The sequence below is a fragment of the Chaetodon auriga genome, chromosome 2, assembly GCF_051107435.1.
Source record: "Chaetodon auriga isolate fChaAug3 chromosome 2, fChaAug3.hap1, whole genome shotgun sequence".
Taxonomy (NCBI): Eukaryota; Metazoa; Chordata; class Actinopteri; order Chaetodontiformes; family Chaetodontidae; genus Chaetodon; species Chaetodon auriga.
In genome coordinates, this window is record NC_135075.1 from 31,253,122 (window position 1) to 31,275,621 (window position 22,500).

General features: G+C 47.8%; 4 protein-coding genes across 7 annotated transcripts in view; 3 read left to right on the forward strand and 1 right to left on the reverse strand.

Annotated features, from left to right (window-relative positions):
• mkrn2 (makorin, ring finger protein, 2) overlaps nucleotides 1-398 on the reverse strand; it is an 8,221-nt gene extending 7,823 nt beyond the window's left edge. For both annotated transcript variants that reach the window (XM_076746761.1, XM_076746752.1), the window contains exon 1: nucleotides 293-398. In XM_076746761.1, the coding sequence (XP_076602876.1) occupies nucleotides 293-318 (26 nt within the window). In that variant the 5' untranslated portion in view covers nucleotides 319-398. The remainder of the gene's footprint in view (nucleotides 1-292) is intronic.
• A 1,565-nt stretch (nucleotides 399-1,963) lies between these two features.
• LOC143332063 (MKRN2 opposite strand protein-like) lies at nucleotides 1,964-3,603 on the forward strand. The gene is made up of 4 exons (XM_076749316.1): nucleotides 1,964-2,447; nucleotides 2,676-2,725; nucleotides 2,993-3,161; nucleotides 3,253-3,603. The coding sequence occupies exons 1-4, from the start codon at nucleotides 2,245-2,247 to the stop codon at nucleotides 3,494-3,496; spliced, it is 666 nt and encodes a 221-aa protein (XP_076605431.1). The 5' UTR covers nucleotides 1,964-2,244; the 3' UTR covers nucleotides 3,497-3,603.
• A 2,080-nt stretch (nucleotides 3,604-5,683) lies between these two features.
• On the forward strand, nucleotides 5,684-13,017 carry tsen2 (TSEN2 tRNA splicing endonuclease subunit). 2 transcript variants are annotated; one of them, XM_076746730.1, is made up of 12 exons: nucleotides 5,684-6,131; nucleotides 6,381-6,447; nucleotides 6,537-6,576; nucleotides 7,197-7,442; nucleotides 8,970-9,132; nucleotides 10,211-10,285; nucleotides 10,532-10,582; nucleotides 10,700-10,844; nucleotides 11,148-11,184; nucleotides 11,318-11,429; nucleotides 11,499-11,588; nucleotides 12,274-13,017. In XM_076746730.1, the coding sequence occupies exons 1-12, from the start codon at nucleotides 5,961-5,963 to the stop codon at nucleotides 12,331-12,333; spliced, it is 1,257 nt and encodes a 418-aa protein (XP_076602845.1). In that variant the 5' UTR covers nucleotides 5,684-5,960; the 3' UTR covers nucleotides 12,334-13,017. The 2 variants fall into 2 exon arrangements, with proteins under 2 accessions (XP_076602845.1, XP_076602854.1); XM_076746739.1 differs by lacking the exon at nucleotides 7,197-7,442 and having other exon boundaries at nucleotides 5,687-6,131.
• A 240-nt stretch (nucleotides 13,018-13,257) lies between these two features.
• Nucleotides 13,258-22,500, forward strand: part of LOC143330269 (RNA-binding protein 39-like) — a 17,032-nt gene continuing 7,789 nt past the window's right edge. The window contains exons 1-7 of one of the 2 annotated variants that reach the window (XM_076746717.1): nucleotides 13,258-13,682; nucleotides 15,410-15,472; nucleotides 17,657-17,721; nucleotides 19,632-19,681; nucleotides 20,224-20,388; nucleotides 21,925-21,978; nucleotides 22,065-22,182. In XM_076746717.1, coding sequence (XP_076602832.1) covers nucleotides 17,716-17,721; nucleotides 19,632-19,681; nucleotides 20,224-20,388; nucleotides 21,925-21,978; nucleotides 22,065-22,182 — 393 coding nt within the window. In that variant the 5' untranslated portion in view covers nucleotides 13,258-13,682; nucleotides 15,410-15,472; nucleotides 17,657-17,715. The remainder of the gene's footprint in view (nucleotides 13,683-15,409; nucleotides 15,473-17,656; nucleotides 17,722-19,631; nucleotides 19,682-20,223; nucleotides 20,389-21,924; nucleotides 21,979-22,064; nucleotides 22,183-22,500) is intronic. The other variant, XM_076746709.1, reaches the window with a different exon arrangement.

Below are 22,500 nucleotides of genomic sequence, written 5' to 3' on the forward strand. Positions count from 1 at the left end.
CACGGTGTGTGCTGTTTCTAATATTTTGTCCACCCCCACATTACCTGTTGTACATGACGTAGACAGGATGACCAGCGACCATCAGGTAAGGTAAGCTTCGTTATTCTGACTTTTAACTTGAACTCAGGTGACAGCTAACACAAGCTAACAGCTAACAGCGAAAAACGACTCGAGCACGAGGCTAACGAGTCGGTCGTGACGTCAGTGACCTCACAGAGGGCGTGACAGACAGGCAGACAGACACTCAGGTGAGAGACGGACAAACAGGTGAGAGAAAAAGCGACAGACTCACCTGCAGGTCACCTGTTTGGTGCTCATCTTCCTTGCGAAGCTTCGGCTACAGCAGCTGAACTTGTCACGTTAGTGTCCCATTCAAACACTTCCGACTGGCAGCAGTGGCAGCAGGAAGGTTCCGGTGCATCGAGCGTTGCGCATCGAGCTTCTTTACTTGAGTATTCTCATTTGAGGAGGCTTTGTACTTCTGCTGCTCTGCACCACAGAGGGAGCTTTGTACCTGTACTGCTTCAGTTACGGATTACTTCTCAGATAAGAAGTGTCCCCCCTGTCCAGTGAACACCACGTATCTCCAGTGTTGACTCTGAATGTTTGTGTTGACGAAGGATAAAATGTTCCTTCTCCTGCTTCTTAAGATAGACACCATATTTAAAACCCCATTGGATCAACTGGAACATGAACATCCAGTGTTGTACAAGTTACTGACAATTAGTCATTGGCTGCAGATATTACTTACTCCTCTAAAAGTAAGCGAATTACTCCAACAATTACTGCATATAAAAGTAATCAGTTACTCAGGAAAGGATACGTTGGTGACTTTAGAAGTCTTCAGGCTCCTTGTGAAGCTTTGTTATTTCAGTGCTGCTGTGGGACAAGTGTCACATCTGTTTATCACTGTAGCCTTCTTCTTGCTCCTCCTCCATCTCCTCTTGCTGCTCCTTTCCTTCTCTTCCTGCTCCTGTTCCTGCTCCTCTCCTCCTCCTCCTGCTCCTATTACTGCTCCTCTGGCAAATGTTGAAGCTCCTGTTGCATCAAATGTAAGTGTGATTTTTGTGCATCTGGTTGTGTAGATTCTGCGATACTAGAGTATTACTGTGAGTATTACTGTGAGTATTACCATGAGTATTGCTGTGAGTATTGTTGTGTAGTATTGCTGTGTGTACTTAGCTGGCCGCCCGCTGGCTCGTACACTGTGAGTACGGAGTTCATTCATTCGGTGGATCGTGAGCAGAACTCACCTGAAACCTTTCAGAGTTGAAGTCTAGAAATAAAAATGTTAAGTTAAGTTAAGGTTAAGTGATTCTTCATCCCATGAAGAATCAGTTGATTCCTCTGTGAAGTTTGGGCTCATGTGGGGTTGAAACATGATAAAGAATTTTTTCACCTGACATTTGTCCTCAGACTGTCTGCAGCACACCTGAGCTGACAGATCACACACACACACACACACACACACACACACACACACAGTTTGACAGGTGAGATGGAAAAAGTGTTGACCTACATTCAGTCTGTCTGCTGAACCAATCAGATCACAGGGCCTTCAAATGTGCATTTCATTGATCTACTGAGACATTCAGAGCTGCTCTGGTCTCAGTTACAGGTAAACCTGCCGTCTCTCATCGTGCAGACAGAAGTGTTTGTCTGCATGACGTCCATCCTGATGGACGTTTGTGGGGTTTTACATTTTCTTTTCTTTTCTCTCTGATTTCTGCAAAGTTGTTGAGTTCAGGGTGACACCGACACTGCTGCAACACAGTCCAAAGGTCACCTGCTCAGACTGAAGCAGGAACAGGTGAGCTGGGTCACATGGCTGTCTGTCTGACAACACCTGGAACCTGATAGGCCGGAGCCGCGCCATGATGTCATCTGATAGGCTGTAACCTAGGAACCAGGTGGGACACAGAGGAGGGGAGAAGACGAAACAGACGGAGAGACAAGAGGAGGAGAAAAGAAGAAAACGACTTAACAGAGGAGAAGAAATGAGGAACAGAAGATTTGAGGAGTAAAAGGACTGGAGGAGTGAGAAGAGAACCAGAGGAGTAAAAGGAGGACTGGAGGAGTGAGAAGAGGACCAGAAAGAGGAGTTGAGGAGTAAAAGGAGGACTGGAGGAGTGAGAAGAGGACTGGAAAGATAGCGGTAAAAGGAGGAGTAGTGGAGTAAAAGGAGGATTAGAGGAGGAAAAGGAGGACTGGGGGAGTAAAAAGAGGAGTTGAGGACTTGAGGAGATGGATCGTAGTGTCATCCGGCTGACTCACTGTCAGAAGGACATCTTCTGTTTCTCAGTGCCAGAGGAATGTCCAAGCTGTGGGGAGGAGCTGAGGGGGAGCAGACTGCAGGAGGCACCGGTCAGCCTTCCCTCCCCCCTCACCAATGGACACAAAACCACCTGCTGCCTGCTGGTCGCACCTGCACATGACAACCTCAACAGGTACACACACAAACACAACAGGTAGACGCGCGCACACACACACACACACACACACACACACACACACACACACACAACAGGTAAATATACTCAGGTACATACACAGCAGGAAGATACATACAGGTATGCAAACACACACGCAACCACCACACCAGTCTGACCAGCTGAAACCAGTCAGACCAGTTGAGACCAGTCTAACCAGTGTGTGTCCTGCTGTTTATTCCTCAGAGAGTTTGATGGGATGTCAGAGCTGCACACCGGCATCTCCAACACCACAGGTAGGGGCTCCAGTGCTGATGGTCCAGGTGCTGGATGGGATTTCACCAGCCTCACCTGCTGCTTCCTGTTTGTCATCCACTGACAGGTGGAGGCCGGCTCAGTGAGCTGGGGGAGTTGGAGTGGAGGATTTCTGGGGTGATGGTGTCGAACATAGGGCTGTAGTCCACAAACAGGGTCCTTGCACGTGTCCCTGGGTGGTTTGACTTCATGTGGCCTGACAGCTTTTTCATTTCTGTGTGTGTGTGTGTGTGTGTGTGTGTGTGTAGGAGTTGTGTATAACTACACACGTGGTGGAGTTCGCAGAGATCAGAGTGGGTGGGAGCGCTGTGTCAGCGTCCCTCTGGTCCGACCCGACATGTTCCACCTACTGGCTCAGTGGGACCAGTACCTTGACCGCTTCTCTGATGGACCCATGTGGGACCCCGCCTGGCACAGGTACACCTCAGGGTAACTCACGTCACCTAAAGGTACACCCCTGTCTCACCTGTCCACCTGTCTCTCTCCTGTGCACCTGTCTGTCTCTCAGGTTCCACGAGGAAGACCATAACTGCTTCAGTTTCTGTCTTCAGTTCATTAACAGTGTCCTGGCGGCAGAGGGACGCAGCTCTCTGAGCAGAGACACCTTCACTCACAGCTTCATCCTGCCGAGGATGAGGAGGGTCTCCAAATACACAACGCTGTACCAACACATCCAGAGACACCAGTACTACATGGTGGACAGACAGGGGGACAAACAGGAGGACTCACCAGTTAAACCAGACTTATTTTAGTCATTCAGTGGGAACTGATCCCGCAGACTTCATCTATCCCTGAAAAGTCCCTCTGCAGTGTTTCCGTGGTAACAGTCCCGGCTTAGTCTCACCTGAGGACAAACGAGTGTCACAGTCAGTCTCTCAGCCTGGACACAAAGCTCCCTCTGCTGCTGCTCTGAGACCAGTTTGGAGCTGCTCTGTAGCTTTGAAGCATCTGCAGGTTCACGTCACAGGTGAGCCTCAAAACACGCTGCAGTTAAAATAAAGTGAAGCAACACTTTGACTGAAGCTTCAGTCTGAAACATTTTCACTCTTTCTTCTCTTTGAACGTCATTAAACAAACAACATTTTCCACGTTCAGACTGTGAAGCTCTGAATGCTTCCTGCTCCTCTGAACTTCAGCTTGTTGTTAAATGTCAGTTTTCTGCTCTGTGGATCGACCTGATCTGTTTGTTAAACCACGATTGATTCAGTCTGATTGATCGGCTGTGATTCGTCTTCGTGAAACTGACTGATCCTGGTTCAGTTTGTTCGACTGGTTCAAGGCTTTTCACAATAAGAGCATCGTTTCTGAGCCTCCTCTATGAAGCAGCTCTTCACATTCTTGCAGTCTGATCAGATACTCGAGGACTCGTGTTGATAGTGTTTTATTCTTCTGCCACAGTTGACCTGAAGGACACACATCAGTGTAGACGTGTGTGTACGGTGTGTGTGTGTGTTCATGTGTGTATGGGGACACATGTAGAATGATGAATGCTCCCATTGGGCTGCTTTCAGAACTGAGGATCATCAAAGGGCTTCAGTCACACTGTGCTTCCTGATCCAGTCATTCAGAGGACGTTAACACATGGTCATGAATGGTCTGAAGTTCACCAGTGACACTGAACTCAGGCTGAACTGCAGACGCAGTTTGATTGATCCATCGGTTGATTTTTGATTTTGATTTTGCTGCCAATCACGTGTCTGCATTCTGACCTTGTCAAACTTTTTCCTTCTCTGTGCATTTGGAAACAGATGAAAGTCAACCTGTACATTAGCTGTAGGCTAGCATCAGCAGGCACTGAATCTGTGTGTGTGTGTGTGTGTGTGTGTGTGTGTGTGTTCAGTTCAGCCTCTGAACCTCACCAGAGACACGACGTCTCTCAGTTTCCCTTCAGTCCCTCGTCCTTTTCCCTCGAGAGAGATTGATTACCATCAGCGACGGTGGCGGAGGGTGAAGATAAATCCACTTTTTCTGATTTATTTGATGTACTTTACATGCTGTCATACTACTGTCAGAATACTGCCTCAGTACTCAACGGCAGTAACGCTGTCACAACCGACAAACAGACCAGCTCTCACTTCACACAATCAATCAAACTTCAATCAAACTTTATTTGTATAGCACCTTTCATACATAAAAAATGCAACACAAGGTGCTTGACAAAAGATAAAAACATGATAATAGAAAATAGAACACAACCACAAATACATACACCCACCCATGATAGTGCAAAATAGTACGCAACCACACAGCCACACAGCCACACAGCCACACACACACACACACACACACACACACACACACACACACACACCAACGTAGCTGTCGGTATAATGACATGGCAGGGCACTGAGGAATCAAGAGAGGAAAAAACCACCCAACAGTGCACAACAGAGCATCTATCACTTCATTTGAGCACCAAACAGAACGGGTCATCACACACACATGCACGCACGCACACAGGCACTAAAGTCAACACCTCACTGACATCAATAAATGACAGCTGTCTGTCTGCTGACCCCGCCTCCTGGTAAAGGTGTGGGTGTGTAGCTCAAAGTGTACATTTCATGTGTTGTGTATCTGATTCTGTGTGAAATGTGAGAAACAATAAAGAACAAACAACACAGAACCTCATCTGATCAAATTCATTCATCACATCATTCAGGTGTTAAACCTGAGCTGTGATGTCATCAGTCAGCTGACACCAGTGGTGAAAAATACATTTACTCAAATACTTGAAATTGAAAGTACTTGTATTTTATTTTCTACTTCTATTCCACTACATCTTAGAGGGTAATATTGTACTTTTACTTCATTACATTTATCGCACGTTGATTAGAAAATCAGCAGCTGTCATGATGATGGTTTCAGTCGTTTTTCCTGTTGAATCATTTGATGTTTACCACATATCCAGACTTAAAGCGGAACTGAGGCTGGAGGCCGACAGTTCCAGACGGACACAGATTCGCTGACACCTCAGCGTTCGACAGTTTGTAAATGAATCAAACCAACAAAACAGACGAACGTCTGCTAACAGGCTAATGTGCTAACAGGCTAACGAAGTCGTTGGACAAGAAGGAAACGTAAGGAGCTAAACGGCTAACATGCTAATATAACAGCTAGCAGCGTCCCTCGCCAGCTTTTCAGTTGCAGAAACATCAACACAGTCCGTGTCCAGCTCCGGTCCGGTCTGACGCGGTCCCAGCCGGTCTCCACAGCATGCAGGCGGAGTTCCGGGCGCCCCGGAGACGCACCCGGGTGATGGAGGAGTACGAGGCTCCGCTGCCTGTGAGCCGCAGCCCGGAGGAGAGGAGCGACCTCAGGGCGCAGCTCATCAACCAACACGTGCTGGTCTGTCATCCGGACCACATCCAGAAAATCCACAACCAGGTCTGACTAAAACTAATTCACGTTATGTAAAACCAGGTCTGCATTAATCCACATCCTCTAAAACCAGGTCTCAATGAATCCAAATCATGTAAAACCCAGCCCAAATTAATCCAAATCCACCAAAACCAGGTCTGAGTTCATCCAGACCTAAAATAGCCTTGATTTGTCAGGTGTGTGTGTGTGTGTGTGTGTGTGTGTGTGTGGTAGGGGTTTCTTGCCCACAGACTGAACAAGTTTGTCTTGTTTCAGGGCTATTTTGGAAAAGGCATCCTGTCCAGAGCCAGACCGGACCACAGCATCTCTGACCAATGGGAGCGTGAGTTTACACCCACACCATGACATCATCAGCCTGGTCATCCATCATTGCTGCTCACGTCAGTCAGCTGGTCTCTGTTTCTGTTACAGAGCACGAAGGTTTGCTTCTACCTGTCATCTCACAGTCCAGGTCAGTGACATCACACCTGTCTGTTCACACCATGACATCACATCCTCTATGTACAAGTAATGACATCACGTCTTGTCTGGTCACATGATGACATCACATCCTGTCAGATCAAATGATGACATCACATATTTGGCTGGTTTGAGATGAGCCTGTCCTGGCTTTTATTCTGTTGAGATTACAAATCCTACTATGGCGAAGACATGACCTGCCCTACTCTGCTCAGTGCATGATGGGAAACACCTGGCTGGCCTCCAATCTAAGAGCTGATTGGTCCAGATGTCTGAGCAGAAACAAGCTCAAAAGATCTCCTCCTCCTCTCCTCGCCGGGCGGCTGTGGCTCAGTAGAGCGGTCGTCCACCGATCAGGAGGTCGGTGGCTCGATCCCCAGCCTCGGCGGTCCACATGCCGAAGTGTCCTTGATCCAAGATACTGAACCCCAAAACTGCCCCGATGCTGCGCCATCGGTGTGTGAATTCATACGAACGTCGCTTTGGATCAAAGCGTCTGCAAATGACTGATTGTAATTGTAATTGTCTCCTCTTCCTCTCCTCCTCCTGTTCCTCTTCTCTCCTCTCCTCCTCCTCCTCCTCCTCCTCCTCCTCCTCCTCCTCCTCCTCCAGGTATGACGAGTTGCTCAGATGGGCGGGGGCAGCTCTCTCTGCTCAGGGATTGGATGAAGATGCTGTCAACCAATCCCTGTTCAGACTGTCTCAGCCAGTAGAGATGGAGAATGTGAGGAAAGAGGTGGGAGGAGAGGAAGACAGACAGAGGGGGGAGGAGCCAGGACCAGAGGGCGGAGTCTGTACCCACACAAAGAGGCTGCGGCTGGGGTCGGAGGTCGAGCCAGAGGCCAAGAGAAGCTGCAGGTAGAGTGGTTCTCCTCTCTGTCACCAGACTCCACTGAACAATCGGCCGATTTGAAGGTCTGCTGAGAGCGTTGAAGAGGGAGAGTTTCGTATGGAACTACGATTCTGTGAACTGTGCCAGAGGCTTTTCATTCAGCATCGTCCCAGTGCTTTTCAAGGCACCGCATGGTTTAGTTCCACAGTCCGTTTCTCACCTGCCCCCATCAGACCTCCCAGGTCTTCAGAGGGTGGTTTGACCCAGAATGAGATGTGGACCAGGTAAAGATCTTTGTAGACCCCTGATGAGCTGTGACCTGTAAAACTAAATCCACATTTAGAGCTCAAAACCTTCTACAGTTCTCAGTCTGTGTGTGTGTGTGTGTGTGTGTGTGTGTGTGTGTGTGTGTGTGTGTGTGTGTATGAACATGTGTTGTTTGTCATCATTTTTGTTGTTCTGCCTCTGTGTTGTGTATGCTTGATGTCTTTCTGTCTCTTTTTTGTAAATGTGCTCTATAAATAAAGTGGCTTCGCTTAAATCATAGCAGTCACCAAAGACAGAGTTTGATGATGTCATGAAGTAGCGTGGCCTCATGGGAGTTGTTGTCTTCAATGTTAAACAACCAGCACCGCCATCTTATTTTTAAGTTGGATTTCTTCAGTGATGCTTTTCAGGAGATTTTTACGTGGAGCTCAATTATCCACAAAGGTCTCCTCCTCTGAACGGACCTGAAAAGAAAAACTGGTGAAAACACTGAATATAGTAGTTTCAGTTAAAAATCAGTGTCTCTCCGATGCTCTTCGCAGGACACAAAGTGTCGAGAGGGGCAGCTTGTTGATGTCCATTGATCAAAATCCTTCCTTCCATTACTGCAACAGTCCACCTGGTGAGCCTCTGTTTGGACTGGACGTTCTCTGTCCCGTCGCTCCACACCTGACCAGGCTACTGAAGCAGTTTCCTGTATGTAAAGCCTCAGGGTGTAAAGAGAACACCAATGTGGCACACGCTAATGCTAAACAACAAGCTAGGCCAGCTGAAAAGTCCCGTCGTCCTCTCGTTGAATGGTGAAGATGAATGAAGAAGAGGCTGTTTGTGATGTTTCATGAGACGACAGAGACGACCACAGAGACATGTGACCCAGAGCCAGCTGCTGACCTGTGGATGGAGACTCCACCAGGGCTTGAGGGGAGCCTCTTCATCATCTACCAGGCATAAAGCTGAAGAGGACGACAGTGAGGAGGACCACTGTGTCTGTGGGCAGAGAAGCAAACACCGTCTGATGGGACTCACCTGAGTACCTGACTGAAAAGGTTCAGAGCAGCCCTGTTTACAGTCACAGAAAATGATCTAAAGGCTCAGTTGACTCACTTACTTTCCAGTCACATCGTTCTGGTTTCAAGGGTCCAGGTTTTCAGATCCTGGAGACAATCTTTCTTCACCAGTTAAAGTGTTTGGGTGTTTCTCTGCTCTGTGAAAACAAAGAAAATGTCCTTTAAAACAGTTTTTCTGTAAAAACTGACTGTGAATGACTGAGATCTTTAACATTTCAGGCTGGACCTGGACCCTGACTATGACCCTGATCCCAGCTCAAACCAGGACTCGGACTCCAACCCCGATTCCATCTCTGACCCTGACTCTGATTCTGACCCCGGTCCAGATCCTGGTGCTTTGGGCCCAGGTCCTCGTTTTGTCCTGGTGGTCCCCGACAGTGACGTGAGTCTTCAGGCTTCTTTGACGTTTGATTGGCCGTCCGACTCGGGCGAGCAGCACCGAGAGTTATATTTTGGTGGAAATTTGTTCTTCATGATGATAGAGAAGGGTACTTGAGTACACATTTGAGGTACTTGTACTTTACTTTTTACTTCTACTCCACTTCATCTCAGAGGGAAATACTGTATTTTTTACTCTGTTACATTTATCTGACAGCTGTCAGTAATTAGCAAATGAATCAGTTAGTCGATCAATGACCATCTGTTGTTTTAATGGTTTCACTGATCTTTAGATTAGATTAGATTAGATTAGATTTCTTTATTGTCCCATAGGGATATTTGTTGTCACATCAGACAGGTCAGTTTCTTCAGGCATTGGTCAGATTTTGTATGACTCACATCACATTTACATTTACATACATGCAAACAACAGAACACATAAGCAACCACACACATACACATATCTTCTTCTCCTCCTCTCCTCCTCTCCTCCACATACATACATGCAAAGACGCCATTTAAACATTCACTTATACCTACATACATATACACATGAAGGGTCGGGGGGGGGGGGGGGGAATCTGTTCAGTGCAGTGATTGCTGTGGGGACAAAACTTTTCTTGAAGTGGGCTTTTTTCCAGTCCAGTGTTCTGTATCTGCGGCCAGATGGGAGAAGGGTGAAGAAGCGGTTCAGAGGGTGGTCAGGGCTGCTTTGCTGTGAATCATCTGATGTTTGATCTTCTCACATGTTTGATTTGCTGCTTTTCCTCTCAATGATCTCAATGATCTGAATGTGTTTGGAATCATGTGGAGCTTTGGACTGTTTGGACCAAACAAACATGGTGAAGGCGTCACTTTGGGCTCTTTGTGACCACATTTCTCACTGTTTTCACAATGTTTCCAAAGCAAACGATCGATTGATCGATGGAGAAAATGATCAGCAGATTGATCCAGAATGAAAAGAATCATTAGTTTCAGTTAAAATGAGCTCCACCTCAACCAACTCCAACAGGAAAATGAAAGGATGGATGTGTGAGTCTCTGTGAGTCAGTGTGTGTTTTTGTGATGTTGTGTGTCTGCAGGTGTGTGGGGGGGTCAGGCAGGTCCGGCGGACTCCGGTCTCTCTCACCGAGTACCTGCAGCTCAGTCTGGAGGAGGTAACACACAGACGCTCCCTCTAACCGTCACATGGGTTCAGACCTTAGTTTGAATCATTTGCTGTTTGTTTCTGACCAATCAGCTTCTTTCTGTCTCTAAACACTACGTTGCCCATGAGCCTCAGCTGCTGCTGCTGCTGCTGGGGAGAAGGAGCCAAATTCAGACACCTGTACCTGGACAGCAGGTAGGGGGCGTGGCTTATTTACTGCACTTCAGCAGCTGTCTGTCTGTCTGTCTGTCTGCAGGCCTTCTTCCTGGTCTACAGTCTGGGTTGCCTGTCTGTCTACCTGCACCAGGTAAGCGTGTGCCTGTCTGTCTGATAATTCAGCTTCATTTCATTTGCTGGACATGTGAAATCTGCACAGTTTGACTTCCTGCTTGTAATTTTGATGACCTCATCTGTGATTGGTCAGGAGCCCCTGTCAGTCATCCAGCTGTGGAGGATGTTCCGGTCTCTGCGGCCCGACTTCGTCAGCTCGTTCGCAGCCTATCAGCACTGTCGAAGCAGGGGGTGGGTCCCAAAAGTAGGGGGCGGAGCCAAGTACGGCGTTGACTTCAGTAAGACACACACACACTTGAATCATACACACACAGGTGTGTTCCTTGTCAGGGCCCACCTCCAGGGGCGTGGCCTGTGGCTGTACTTGTGTTTCAGTGTCCTTCAACATCCCAGTTTACCTGCAGGAGAAGAAGGTGTTAAGAACCGGTACAAGACTGGGACCAGTTTCATGTTCCTCCAGAGTCTGAATGGTGAACACATGATTGACAGCTGTCAATCATCAGACCGCAGGAGGCAGAGTCTGAACTGAGATGAAGTGTTCTGTCTCATTTTAAATGATTCACTTCTCTGTGTCTTTTCAGTGTTGTACAGGAAAGGCCCACCTTTCTACCACGCCAGGTAACACCCACACACACACACACACACACACACAGTCTGGACCCTCAAACTGACGCTCATCATGTGACTCAAATGTCCTCGCTGTACAGAAATGTTGTCATTGTCGCAGACTGTCCCTCTCCTCTTCCTGTAGTTATTCAGTGGTCGTTGAGCGGGTCGCTGATGCGTTCAGGGGCTCTGCGCTGCATCCATTTTCATGGCGTTCTCTGGCAGCTCTCAGCAGAATCACCTCCAACGTCTCCAAGGTAATGAGATGTCAGACTGCATCAGGTGAGGTGTGATGAGTGTGAGCGTTCACTGTGTTTGTCTTACAGGAGCTGATGCTGTGTTACATCATCTATCCGGCCGACCTATCAGAAGCTGAGCTGGACTCCCCTGTCTGTCTGAGCAGACTGAAGGTTCAGGTAACACAGTGTGTGTGCGTCGGGGCCACGATCAATTAGTTGAATAATTGATGAGTCGATTGACAGAAAAATAATCGATAAGTAAGAAACTTTGAATTGTTTAGTTTTGCTGTTTTCTTTATGTGATGAACAGAATAGTTTCAGGTCGTAAAAGTGGAGCCTTCCACCTGTAGAAACACACGATGATGTCATGAGTCATGTGACTAAACGTCTCTTCAGTGACGAACTGAAAGCATCACATGTGAAGGAGGATGAGGAGGCTGTGACCTTCCTCACATGAACACATGAAACGATGAGAAATGTCTTTGATCTCCATCACGTTTCACTGCAGCTCTTTGAATGACGTCCTCTCATTGAGCGTCTTCTTCTGAGAATCGTCATTATCGATGAACCGGCTGATCCTTTACTCCGTTAATTAAAACCTCAGTGAAAAAGGACCAAGCTGATGTCTTCAGATTACTTATTTTGAAACAGTGCCTCACTGGAGGAACTGACAGCAGACAACGAAAGCAGCTTTTCATCCATCAATGACTCAAATGATTGACTGATGATCAGAATCATTTCTGATTAATTCTCTGTCCATCGACTGATCCTGGAACTGTCCTGATAAATGTCTTGTGGAGGTACGTTGTGTTAATAAAGTTTAATCAAAACAGGAAACAGTGCAGATGTTTTCTCTCAACAGGAAGTGATCGTCAGCAGGTGGGTTTCCTCCAGAGAACGAGCGGAGCAGGACGACATCTGATTGGCTGGCGGGAAACTTCAGAAACCGATGATGTCACAACGAGACAGATGACATCAGTCAAATTTCGGGAAAGATTCAGACACACGAAGACAACATGGACATCACGAAGTGCCTGAATGTGTCTGGAAGCTCAGATGTCTGAGTGTCCTTGAATGCATCTCTGACAGCTAAACACACGTCGCCGATGGAGAACGAAGCTTTCAGGCGTCTGCTGGACTCTTCCTCTTCAAGAGACGAGGACTGATCCCTGAGCAGCTCTGGGTGATCGCGTTGCTGATCGATCATGTGTCCAGCTTATAGATGAAATGATTACATGTATATGAAGCACATGACGGCTGGTGAGAGGGTGATCTTTAAAGGAAGCTCTTCGTCAGTGCTGATGGTTTCTCATCCAGACATCTCATACGATCGAGTCCTTCAGATGTTCTGAAAACGACAATGATTATTAAACCCACAGGAAGCGTGAGTGACATCCATCCTGACGGAGCCGGTGGAGAAAAGAACTCCACCTGTTCATCATGTGTCTGCTCTGCTTGAACTGGTTTGACTGGAGGAGTTATCAGGTGACCTGTGATGTGACCTGTTCTGGGTTTAACTCATCGGTCATTGGTCTCCTTCCTGTGCTTTGTCAATAATTTCACAATCATTTGAATATTGATTATTAAAGAGGTCCAAACTTATGACAAGATAGTCGTTTATTGTGAAAATGCCGCTGTAGATGGATTTCTTCAGACTTTATCTCCTCCATCGATGCTGTGTCTACTCTTCAAAACTGATTTGATCGTGGATCCAGGTGTCAACAATATTCAACATCCTGAACCCAAAGTGAATGAAGTGTTGTCTAATTTTAAAACCTGACTGACATGTTGGTCCTCAAACTCCCAGAATCCTCCACTGTTACGTGAAAGCTGATGTCACATGATCAGTGCTGAGGCACCTGTGATGATGAAGCCACACTCAACATCAGGAGCAGTCACAAACTCTCAATAATAATAAACCACAAACTGTCAGACAGGTGCTGACCGATGACAGCAGGTGGGACGGAGGACGAAGGGAGCTCATATCAGTGCTATGATTAGGGAGAGGAGAAGAAGAAGGAGACGTCGTCGTGAGCTTTCTGTTGCTGCCGCCTGATCTCGTCCTTTTTCGGGCTGCAGTTTATCCCCGATGAGCCTCGTTACTACCGTGTTTTGATCTCGCGGTCGTTCGGTCTCGCGATAACAGCCGGACTCCCTGCATGCGCCATTTAGCGCACGGATCCGCGTCGTGAGGGCAACGACTGAAAAGCGACCGTGAAGCGGACAGAGCGACAGGCTGTTGATTATTACCCCGGTCCGCTGTGTATCCAGGTAAAGCTCCACTCTGACCTGAGGTAACAACCACTGACTCGGTGCTCAGCGGGTGAAACACCTGCTGGACTCCGGCTAACGTTAGCTGCTCTGGGCTGTAAGCACTCTGAGCTAACTTTAGCAGCTAGCTGTTAGCCGTGGAAATCTCAGGCGCACTACACCTGAGATCAAACGGACTGACGTCACAGCACCGGGCTGACACGGGACTAACGGGACTTTTAAGGTGCCTGTCCGATGCTTCTGAGCGGGACGCTGAGCGTTGTGTTTAGCTCACTGGCTAACGGCCAATGAAAGCTCCGAGCCGCAGCCTGGTGCTCCGAGAAACTGTGTCAGGTGTCAGCCGTTCAGACTGCCTTCGCGGAAAGGTGAAATGAATGGGTTCGATGGACATGAATCAGGCAGCAGCAGCCTTCAGAGAAGACACAGGAAGTGACAGAAGTGTGTACTTCCTGTCAATTCTGCCTGTAGGCTGAAGAATTGTGTGTCACCCCAAAACTCCCAAACAAAGTGTGCGTGTGTGTTGTTTCTTCATACTTTTGAAGCGGCTTTCATGTGGGGAAGGTTAGCTGTGAAACCCAAAGTCAACAATGAATTATGTAACTAAACGGTGATCTTTTCCTGAACGTCGTAGTTTGGCTGCTCAAATCTAACTGCAACCTTCTGACAACGTAAACTCTGTAACATACCTGATGTCGTGTGTGTAAACAACCATGTTGGAGGTAGCGAGTCCACAAAGGTGACTTAAACTTGATTCCCTGATTGTCTACCCCAACGCGGGACTATCCCCGGTCGGCACTCTCCCGCTAGCCAGACTATCGAGCCCACCGACATATAACGGAGCTAGTTATCTTTTTTTATGTTAGTTTTTTGTTACGTACAAGTGTATTTGACATATAATTAGTGACATATTGTTTCAAATACACCTACAGTATGACCATTAGCCTATGAATTGACTTTGTCGTTACGTTTTAACAAGTGGTGGATAAATCCTCTTTCCGTTTCCGGTCAGTTAACGTCACATCACAGATACTCTTGAGTTCGCCATGCCTCTGGTTTGGTAGTACGATGTACTGTATCCTTCGTTCAGTATCTGTGGTAGTAGTTGTAGTAGTAGTAGTTGTAGTAGTAGTTGTTGTTGTTGTTGTAGGCCTAGTAATCAGGGATGGGCAAAGATACATCTAAAAGTATTCCCAAATACAATGCGAAGTACCCAGCATTAAAACAGCCTATAAGTGCACAACATTACATGGGTTAGTTACAACATGTGCCAATACATAATATATGCTATAAATGACACGAATACGTGAAATATAATCAGGGGGCAGTGTATATATATGATAATACGTGAAATATAATCCGGCGGGATAGATCGTCTAAACCACCTGGGGCTACGCGTCCATGAGCGAACTCAGTTGGGAGTCTCCGTCTATCTACCCTTAAACTTCACTGGTGACTTCTGTGAAGAGCTGAAACCATCTGGTCTGAGTGGACCAATGAGACTGTCGACGTCCATGTTTCTTCAACTACAGCTCTTTTAATGAGGTCACCGTGTTGTCTCTTCTTCTACGGTGTTATAATGGCACTGACTGGAGGCTTCGCTCCACCTGCTGTTTATTTCCATCAACAGGAGTGACAGAAAAACACATTCAGTCATTTTCAATTAAGTTAAACTTGGTTTTACTGTTTGCGTGCGTGCGTGCGTGCATGCGTGCGTGTGTGCCTTTCAGACCAGCAGCAGTATGGCGGATGACCTGGACATCGAGGCGATGCTGGAGGCTCCGTACAGGAAGGTGGGAGTCAGTCTTTGCTCTGTGTTACGTGGGTTCTCAGCCGGACTTTACTGCTCTGAGTCAGTGAACAGCAGCTGTGTGAAGACCATCCACATTCACACAAAACCACATCGGGACAGACCTGAACGTGGTGCTCTCGTGTCCACTCTGTGGACTACACAGTTTCAGTTTCTTCTTTAATGAGTGACCGTCTCAATGTTCTGACAGCTCCCACCTGCTCAGGTAAGGTGTCGTGTGGACCATGAACATGTCACATGTGGTTCAGATGAACATGTTCAGCTGTTTGTTGACCACCGAAATGAGATGAGATGTTTCATATAAAGAAACTGTGGAAGCCGCGACACACATCAGAAACCAGCCGCTGTGTGAGAGCAGAATACAGAGAATCAACATGTAGTTTGTTAGAACCATTTTCAAACCACATAATCTAACCTGATAAACCAGGTCCAGGATTTGAGTCCACCTGAGTCCACCCTAATCTGTTAAATGAGTCAGTTCATCGATAGAAAATGAATTCATTCAGAAATGTGAACAAATGTGAATCAGACACGAGGATTTGCTGCTTTTGTACAAAAGACAAAGATACTGTGACTCCGTCAGACCAAAGTCAGCCTGGTGTGGTGGATGGGACAGGAAATGTTCTCCAGGAGTGTCCTGTCACTCACTGCAGCCAATCAGCATCTCTCCTTCTCTGCTGCTTTTCTGAATATTTCACCTGCGGTTATAAAACAATAAAAACAAACCATATTCCCTGAATGAGAGGTCAGTCCCGCCCCCTCTGTCTTATTGGTTGGACATTGGAGAGATGTCAGATTTCAAAGGTCAAAGGTCATCACCATGCTGAGCTTTGTGTGAAGTGAAGGAGGCGGGACACTTCATGACAGGAAGTGAAAGTGTCTCCGCTCGCTCCACATAGAAATCAAGGCAAACTTCAGTCTGACTGCCCCATCAGAGCCAATCAGAACAGCCGCGCTGCAGATCAGTTCTCCTATTGGTTACTGAACAACTTGTATCAGAAGGTTCAATGTCGATGTAGTCAAACTTTAAGCATTTTACGTGATATAAAGTGTGAAGGGAAAAAGAATCGTGATGAAAGCCACAAACATGGTCCAGTGAGAGCGTGAACGCCTTGAGCCATGCGAGGTCGTTCTCACCCGTCATTGTGTTCGCCTGTCAAACCAGCTGCAGCATTGAAGCTAGAGGGCGCTAAAGTACGTTAGAACAGGAGACACAGCCTCTCTGCTCAACACAACAATGGACGACAAGTTTGATGAAGCTCAAACTGAACGTGGCGGCGAAGAAGAAGCGTGTGCAGAGGCATGTTTGAGGAGGCGCTTTGCCTCCTCTTCGTTTAAACAGGACTGCCATAGAAAACACTCTGTGGTCATGGAAACGCTCTGATTGACTCTGTGTCGCCCCGTGAGGACGGACACAACCTCGGTACGATCTCATGATGAGAATGTTGTCCGGTGTTTGCGCTGGCTGGACCAGGTGTCCTCATTTGTGTTTGCATCCTCGTGTGAATTATGTTGGTGGCCCCAGAAGAAGAAGAAGGAGAAGAAGAAGAAGACAACAGTCAAAGCTGCAGACACATTTATGAAGTCCGTGTTCAGGATCAGTTTCAGAGTCTCTGAAGTCCGTGTTCAGGATCAGTTTCACAGTCTCTGAAGTCCGTGTTCAGGATCAGTTTCACAGTCTCTGAAGTCCGTGTTCAGGATCAGTTTCACAGTCTCTGAAGTCCGTGTTCAGGATCAGTTTCACAGTCTCTGAAGTCCGTGTTCAGGATCAGTTTCACAGTCTCTGAAGTCCGTGTTCAGGATCAGTTTCACAGTCTCTGAAGTCCGTGTTCAGGATCAGTTTCACAGTCTCTGAAGTCCGTGTTCAGGATCAGTTTCACAGTCTCTGAAGTCCGTGTTCAGGATCAGTTTCACAGTCTCTGAAGTCCGTGTTCAGGATCAGTTTCAGAGTCTCTGCCTTGTTTGATGACCTGCTCACGTCTGCTCTCACACAGCTGGTTTGTGTCTGCAGGCTGCAGCTGTTTCCTGCCCCTGGGCTGCAGTGTTGAGTCTCTGAGCAGTAGAGTCGGGCTGATGATGATGATGATGATGATGATGATGATGATGATGATAATGACGTTCCTTCACAGACTGTCATGAATAAATGCCCATCTATCTCTCTTTGTAGACTTGCCTAACGATTTCTCACCTCTACTCCCCTGAATGCCAGTGTGATCTGTCACAAACATGAAGGTAGTAAAAAGCCCCCATCATGCATTGCTGTACTGTGGTCCCCATGGTAACATGACTGTGGTTCCCTGATAACTATAAACTTTTCACCTGGTTTTGGCCCACCCCCCTAGATCAGGAATAGCTGAGGATTCTGGGAGATGCAGTGTCAGACAGTCAGACAGGAGAGCACGGAGCAGCCGATCATGGGAAGGCAACACCACACTGCACGGCTGCTACCAGTGAGTTAGCTGTTAGCTTAGCATAAGAGCCATTCTGCATCCCAACTGTGAGCTGGGACTCAGAATGGTCAGAAGACAGAGCTGAGGAGGAGCGAGGGTCTGCCATGTTCAGACTCAGGCTTCAGCAGAGACCTGGTCTGGTCTGGTCTGGTCTAATTTGATCTCATCTGATCTGGTCTGACTGGGGATCAGGCACCACAGAGCTGTTTGACATGTTTCAGTCCATTGAATCAAAATCTGATATTTATTTTTAGATTTCTTTCCTTCCAGGGAGTTTCCACTCCCACCAATCACTGCACACATGACAGTCGCCCAATCAGAGCTGTGTAGGAGGGATTAAAACTCCCTCCACAGATTCATCATGTGTATCATGTAACAGACTGTACAACAGACTTTAAATGCACCTTTAAATCAATGGCTTCGTGTCGCTGACTGCTGACCAAGAGCAAAGGAACCAGACAGAAACCTGCCAGCATGACCAGCATGTGGCACTGAAGGAGGGGGCGGGAAATGAAGAATGCTGATTAGTTTTAGTTAATGTCTGTTAAAAAACAAGCCAGTCGACTTGACTGCAGATCAGTGTTTCTGTCACAGCAGCTGGGGAACAGCTAGGAACCAGCCTACCTGCTTCCATTGTAGAGCTTTTGTTGCTGTCACATCGATGACATACATCGTGCTGGCAGTTAGGAAGTGAAGAACCAGTGTGTCTCAATTAGTTTGTGAGGACGAGCTCAAAATGGATGAACACTGAGCATGTTCCTGCTCTGAGGAACAAAAGCTGCTCTGACCTCTGAACCTGCTGCTGAGGTGAAACTCCTTCAGGTGTCCGGTGAGAAGTTTCAGAACGTGAAGAGTCGGCAAAAGGAACCGAACAGATTTACTGTTTGATGAAGAACCAGCTGATGTTTCTGACAACAGACAACCTGCTGCTGAGAGCAGCTCTGTTCAACACTGACTCAAGACTGACTGAGCCAAACCTGGACAACCATCATCATGATCATCATCGTCACCATCGTCATCACTACCATCTGACATTATGCGACAAACAGAAGCAGCAGTTCCAGCCGTCACAGTAGATGTCAGTGTGATGTGTTCAGTGGCCCTTGAAGGCTTTGAAACGGCCCACGGTGGGAAAAAGGGTCTCCCCCCCCCCCCATGTTGTTGTAGTGGAACACCTGGAGGGAGAGAAATGAGCCTAACTGATCTGAGACATGTCAAACTTCCAGGTGTGGTCTGTGAAGCAGGTGAGGGAGTGTCTGAGCTGTAGTGTGCAGGGTGTGACCTTGGTTCTGGTTTTGGGCTGAGTTGAGTGACTAAAACTCCTGTCTGCTTCAGGGCCCTTCAGAGGCGTCCCAGCACCTAAAACCAGCACAGCATCCACCCGGCTGAAGAAGAGCTGGACTGTGGACTGTCTGCTGCCGGAGCTCCGCCCACACTGACACCCCCCCCCACACACACACACACAGCCAGGCTGCAGCCACACTGACCCCCCCCCCCCCCCCGCCCCCCTCTGCAGCCTGGGACTGACTGACTGATCCAGACTGACCTCTGACCTGACCCACCTCCACCCTGCCCCCCCACAGAACAGTTTGAATGACTCATTAAATTGTGTTTATATTCTCTCTTGCCCCACCCCCCCACCCCCCCTGAATGTTGCGTCTCCCTCCTCATGCTGTTCTCTGTCGACCGTAGGAGGACATCAAGAACCTGAGCCCCAACGGTCAGGAGGAGCGCTCTAAGAGGTACCTGTAGCTTCTGTCTGTCTGTCTGTCCACCTACCTGACTGTCTGTTTACCTTTATGTCTCTGTCTGTCTGTCCATCTTTCTGTCCAGCTGTCTACCTGTCTGTTCACCTGTCCGTCTCAGCTGTTTGTCTGTCCTCCTGTCCGTCTCCCTACCTGTCTGTGGTGTGTTTGTGGATGACTTGAAAGAATCTGATTGGATGTTTTCCCTTCTGTTCAGCATAAGCTCAGCACCTCAAAGATCAATAATCAGATGTGTGATTTTTGACGTCGCTCTCTGGTCTGTTTAATGACCTCAAACATCTCTTCTTATGATTTCTGATCAATGAATCTTCTGTTTTTATTGATCAGTCGACTGCTATCGCACGACTAACGGTTGACTAAGACTCCTCAGATTGACAGTTTGAGCTCCAGGGTGTCCGTTAGTCTTCGTCTTTAGGTTGAACGAGCGAGGAGGCCTCTGAGCACTCATCTCCGCAGTTTGAGTGGAGGCCTGCCTCGCTGTCGGGCCGCGTCCTGATTGGCTGCTATATGTTCAACAGGAAGAAGCGCAGCCGTGACAGGAAGCGCAGCCGGAGTCGAGACAGGAGGAAGAGCCGCAGTCGAGAGCGCAAACGCAGCCGCAGCAGAGACAGACGAAGAAGCCACAGCAGAGAGCGCCGTAGCAGCAGAGAGAGGGGGGGGCGCTACAGAGACCACCACAAGCAGTGAGTCGCTCTGCCCAGAAGTACTGAAGTACTGCACTTCCTGTTTACACAGGAATGGATCAGCTGGTTCAGTGATTGATTTTGATAATGTTAAGAGCTTCATTTTCTGCATCATTGCACTGAGCAGGGAGCTCGTAAAGCTAGCAGAGCGAGCAGTGACATACTAGCAGAGCGAGCAGTGAGCTGCTAGCAGAGAGAGCAGTGAGCTAGCAGTGAGCTCCTAAAGCTAGCAGAGCGAGCAGTGACATGCTAGCAAGGTGAGCAGTGAGCTGCTAGCAGAGCGAGCAGTGAGCTGCTAGCAGAGTGAGCAATGAGCCAGCGTTGAGCTAGCAGAGTGAGCAGTGAGCTAGCAGAGTGAGCAGAGAGCTAGCAGAGCGAGCAGTAGGCTGCTAGCAGAGGAAGCAGTGAGCCAGCAGTGAGCTAGCAGAGTGAGCAGTGAGCTAGTAATGAATGAACAGAGTGAGCAATGAGCCAGTAGTGAGTGAGCAGTGAGCTAGCAGAGCGAGCAGTGAGCTAGCAGAGCGAGTAGTGAGCTAGCAGAGTGAGCAGTGAGCTAGCAGTGAGCTAGCAGGGCAAGCAGAGTGAGCACTGAGCTAGTAGCAAGCTAGCAGAGCGAGCAGTGAGCTAGTAATGAGTGAGCAGTGAGCTAGTAGCAAGCTAGCAGAGCGAGCAGTGAGCTAACTGAGCGAGCAGAGTGAGCAATGAGCTAGTCGTGAGTGAGCAGTGAGCTAGCAGAGTGAGCAGTGAGCTAGCAAAGTGAGCAGTGAGCTAGCAGAGCAAGCAGTGAGCTGCTAGCAGAGTGAACAGTTAACTAGCAGTGAGCAAGTTATCTGTGTAGCTAACATGGTCCAAAGATAGTTGTTTCAATCTCATAACTGGTGGATTTGATGATGTCAGGTCACATGACCTCCTCATAAAGAGTAACAACAAAGTTTGAGAAATGTGCAACAGACTGTGTGAACCAATCTGGACCCGGACTGTAGGCTTGAGTTAACTATGGACAAGAAGTTATGAGACAAAACAGGAAGAGGAAAAATGAAAGTGTGTTTTCCTGAAGTGTTTTTAATTAGTTTGTATTGTGCTGCAAGTGTGGCCACACCTTCAGATGAAGTCCAGGTGAACAAACACTGAGGCCTGAAATGACCTGCAGGCGTGATGAAGCCAGTTTAATGTTCATCAGACTCCCTGATTCCAACAGAAATCATGTTTTCTTTCTCTCATTAACTCCAGAAGTTTCTTCTTTGTTCTCCTGATGTTCAGCCACCATCAACAACACTTCCTGTTGTTTTTCACATTAAGAGCTGACTTACACAAAGAAGACTGCATGACCTCTAATGTGAAAATTGTGTTTCATGCTGGTTCCTGAACACAAAGGTGACTCTCCACTGATGAATTTGTGGAAATGTTCATTATACTGTCAAGACTACAGGTGAACATGGAGGAGGTGTTTGTGTCGAAACGGCCGTCTGTCATAGAGATAAAGCTAAACATTGACTGCAGCAGAAACCTCTAACTGCTTCCTGTTTGTTTTTGCAGCCGACGGCGGTCAAAGAGTAAGAGCCCGATCAGGAAGGAGAAGAGTCCAATCAGGTGAGAGAGTTTATGACCCAACGTTTGTGACAACAAGGACTGCTGAAAGATGACACCGATAGCTTTGTCTGTCTGTCCGTCTGCAGACAGCCGATAGATAACCTAACCCCAGAGGAGCGCGACGCTCGGACCGTGTTCTGCATGCAGCTGGCAGCCAGGATCCGACCTCGAGACCTGGAGGAGTTCTTCTCTGCTGTGGGGAAGGTAAACGCCGTGTCTGCCCACATGTCGAGTAGAGACGTTTTTATGAGGGCTGTCAACCAATATTGTGGATTTGAACTGGAAAAGAATCCGTACATCGACTGTGAAAATATAGAATATTGAATGTGGGGAAAAGCAGCGCGTGACGGACAGGAGGCACATTTGTCCAGTGTGTTATGATGCTAAAATCACTGTTTCTGTCAATGGAGTCTGGTATCCTGGATCCTTCTGTCCATCATGTTGTCCAACCAGAACAATCTGAGCTACGTACATCGACAGCATGGGGGATTACACTGCAGTCCGTTTCTGCAGCGTTCTCCA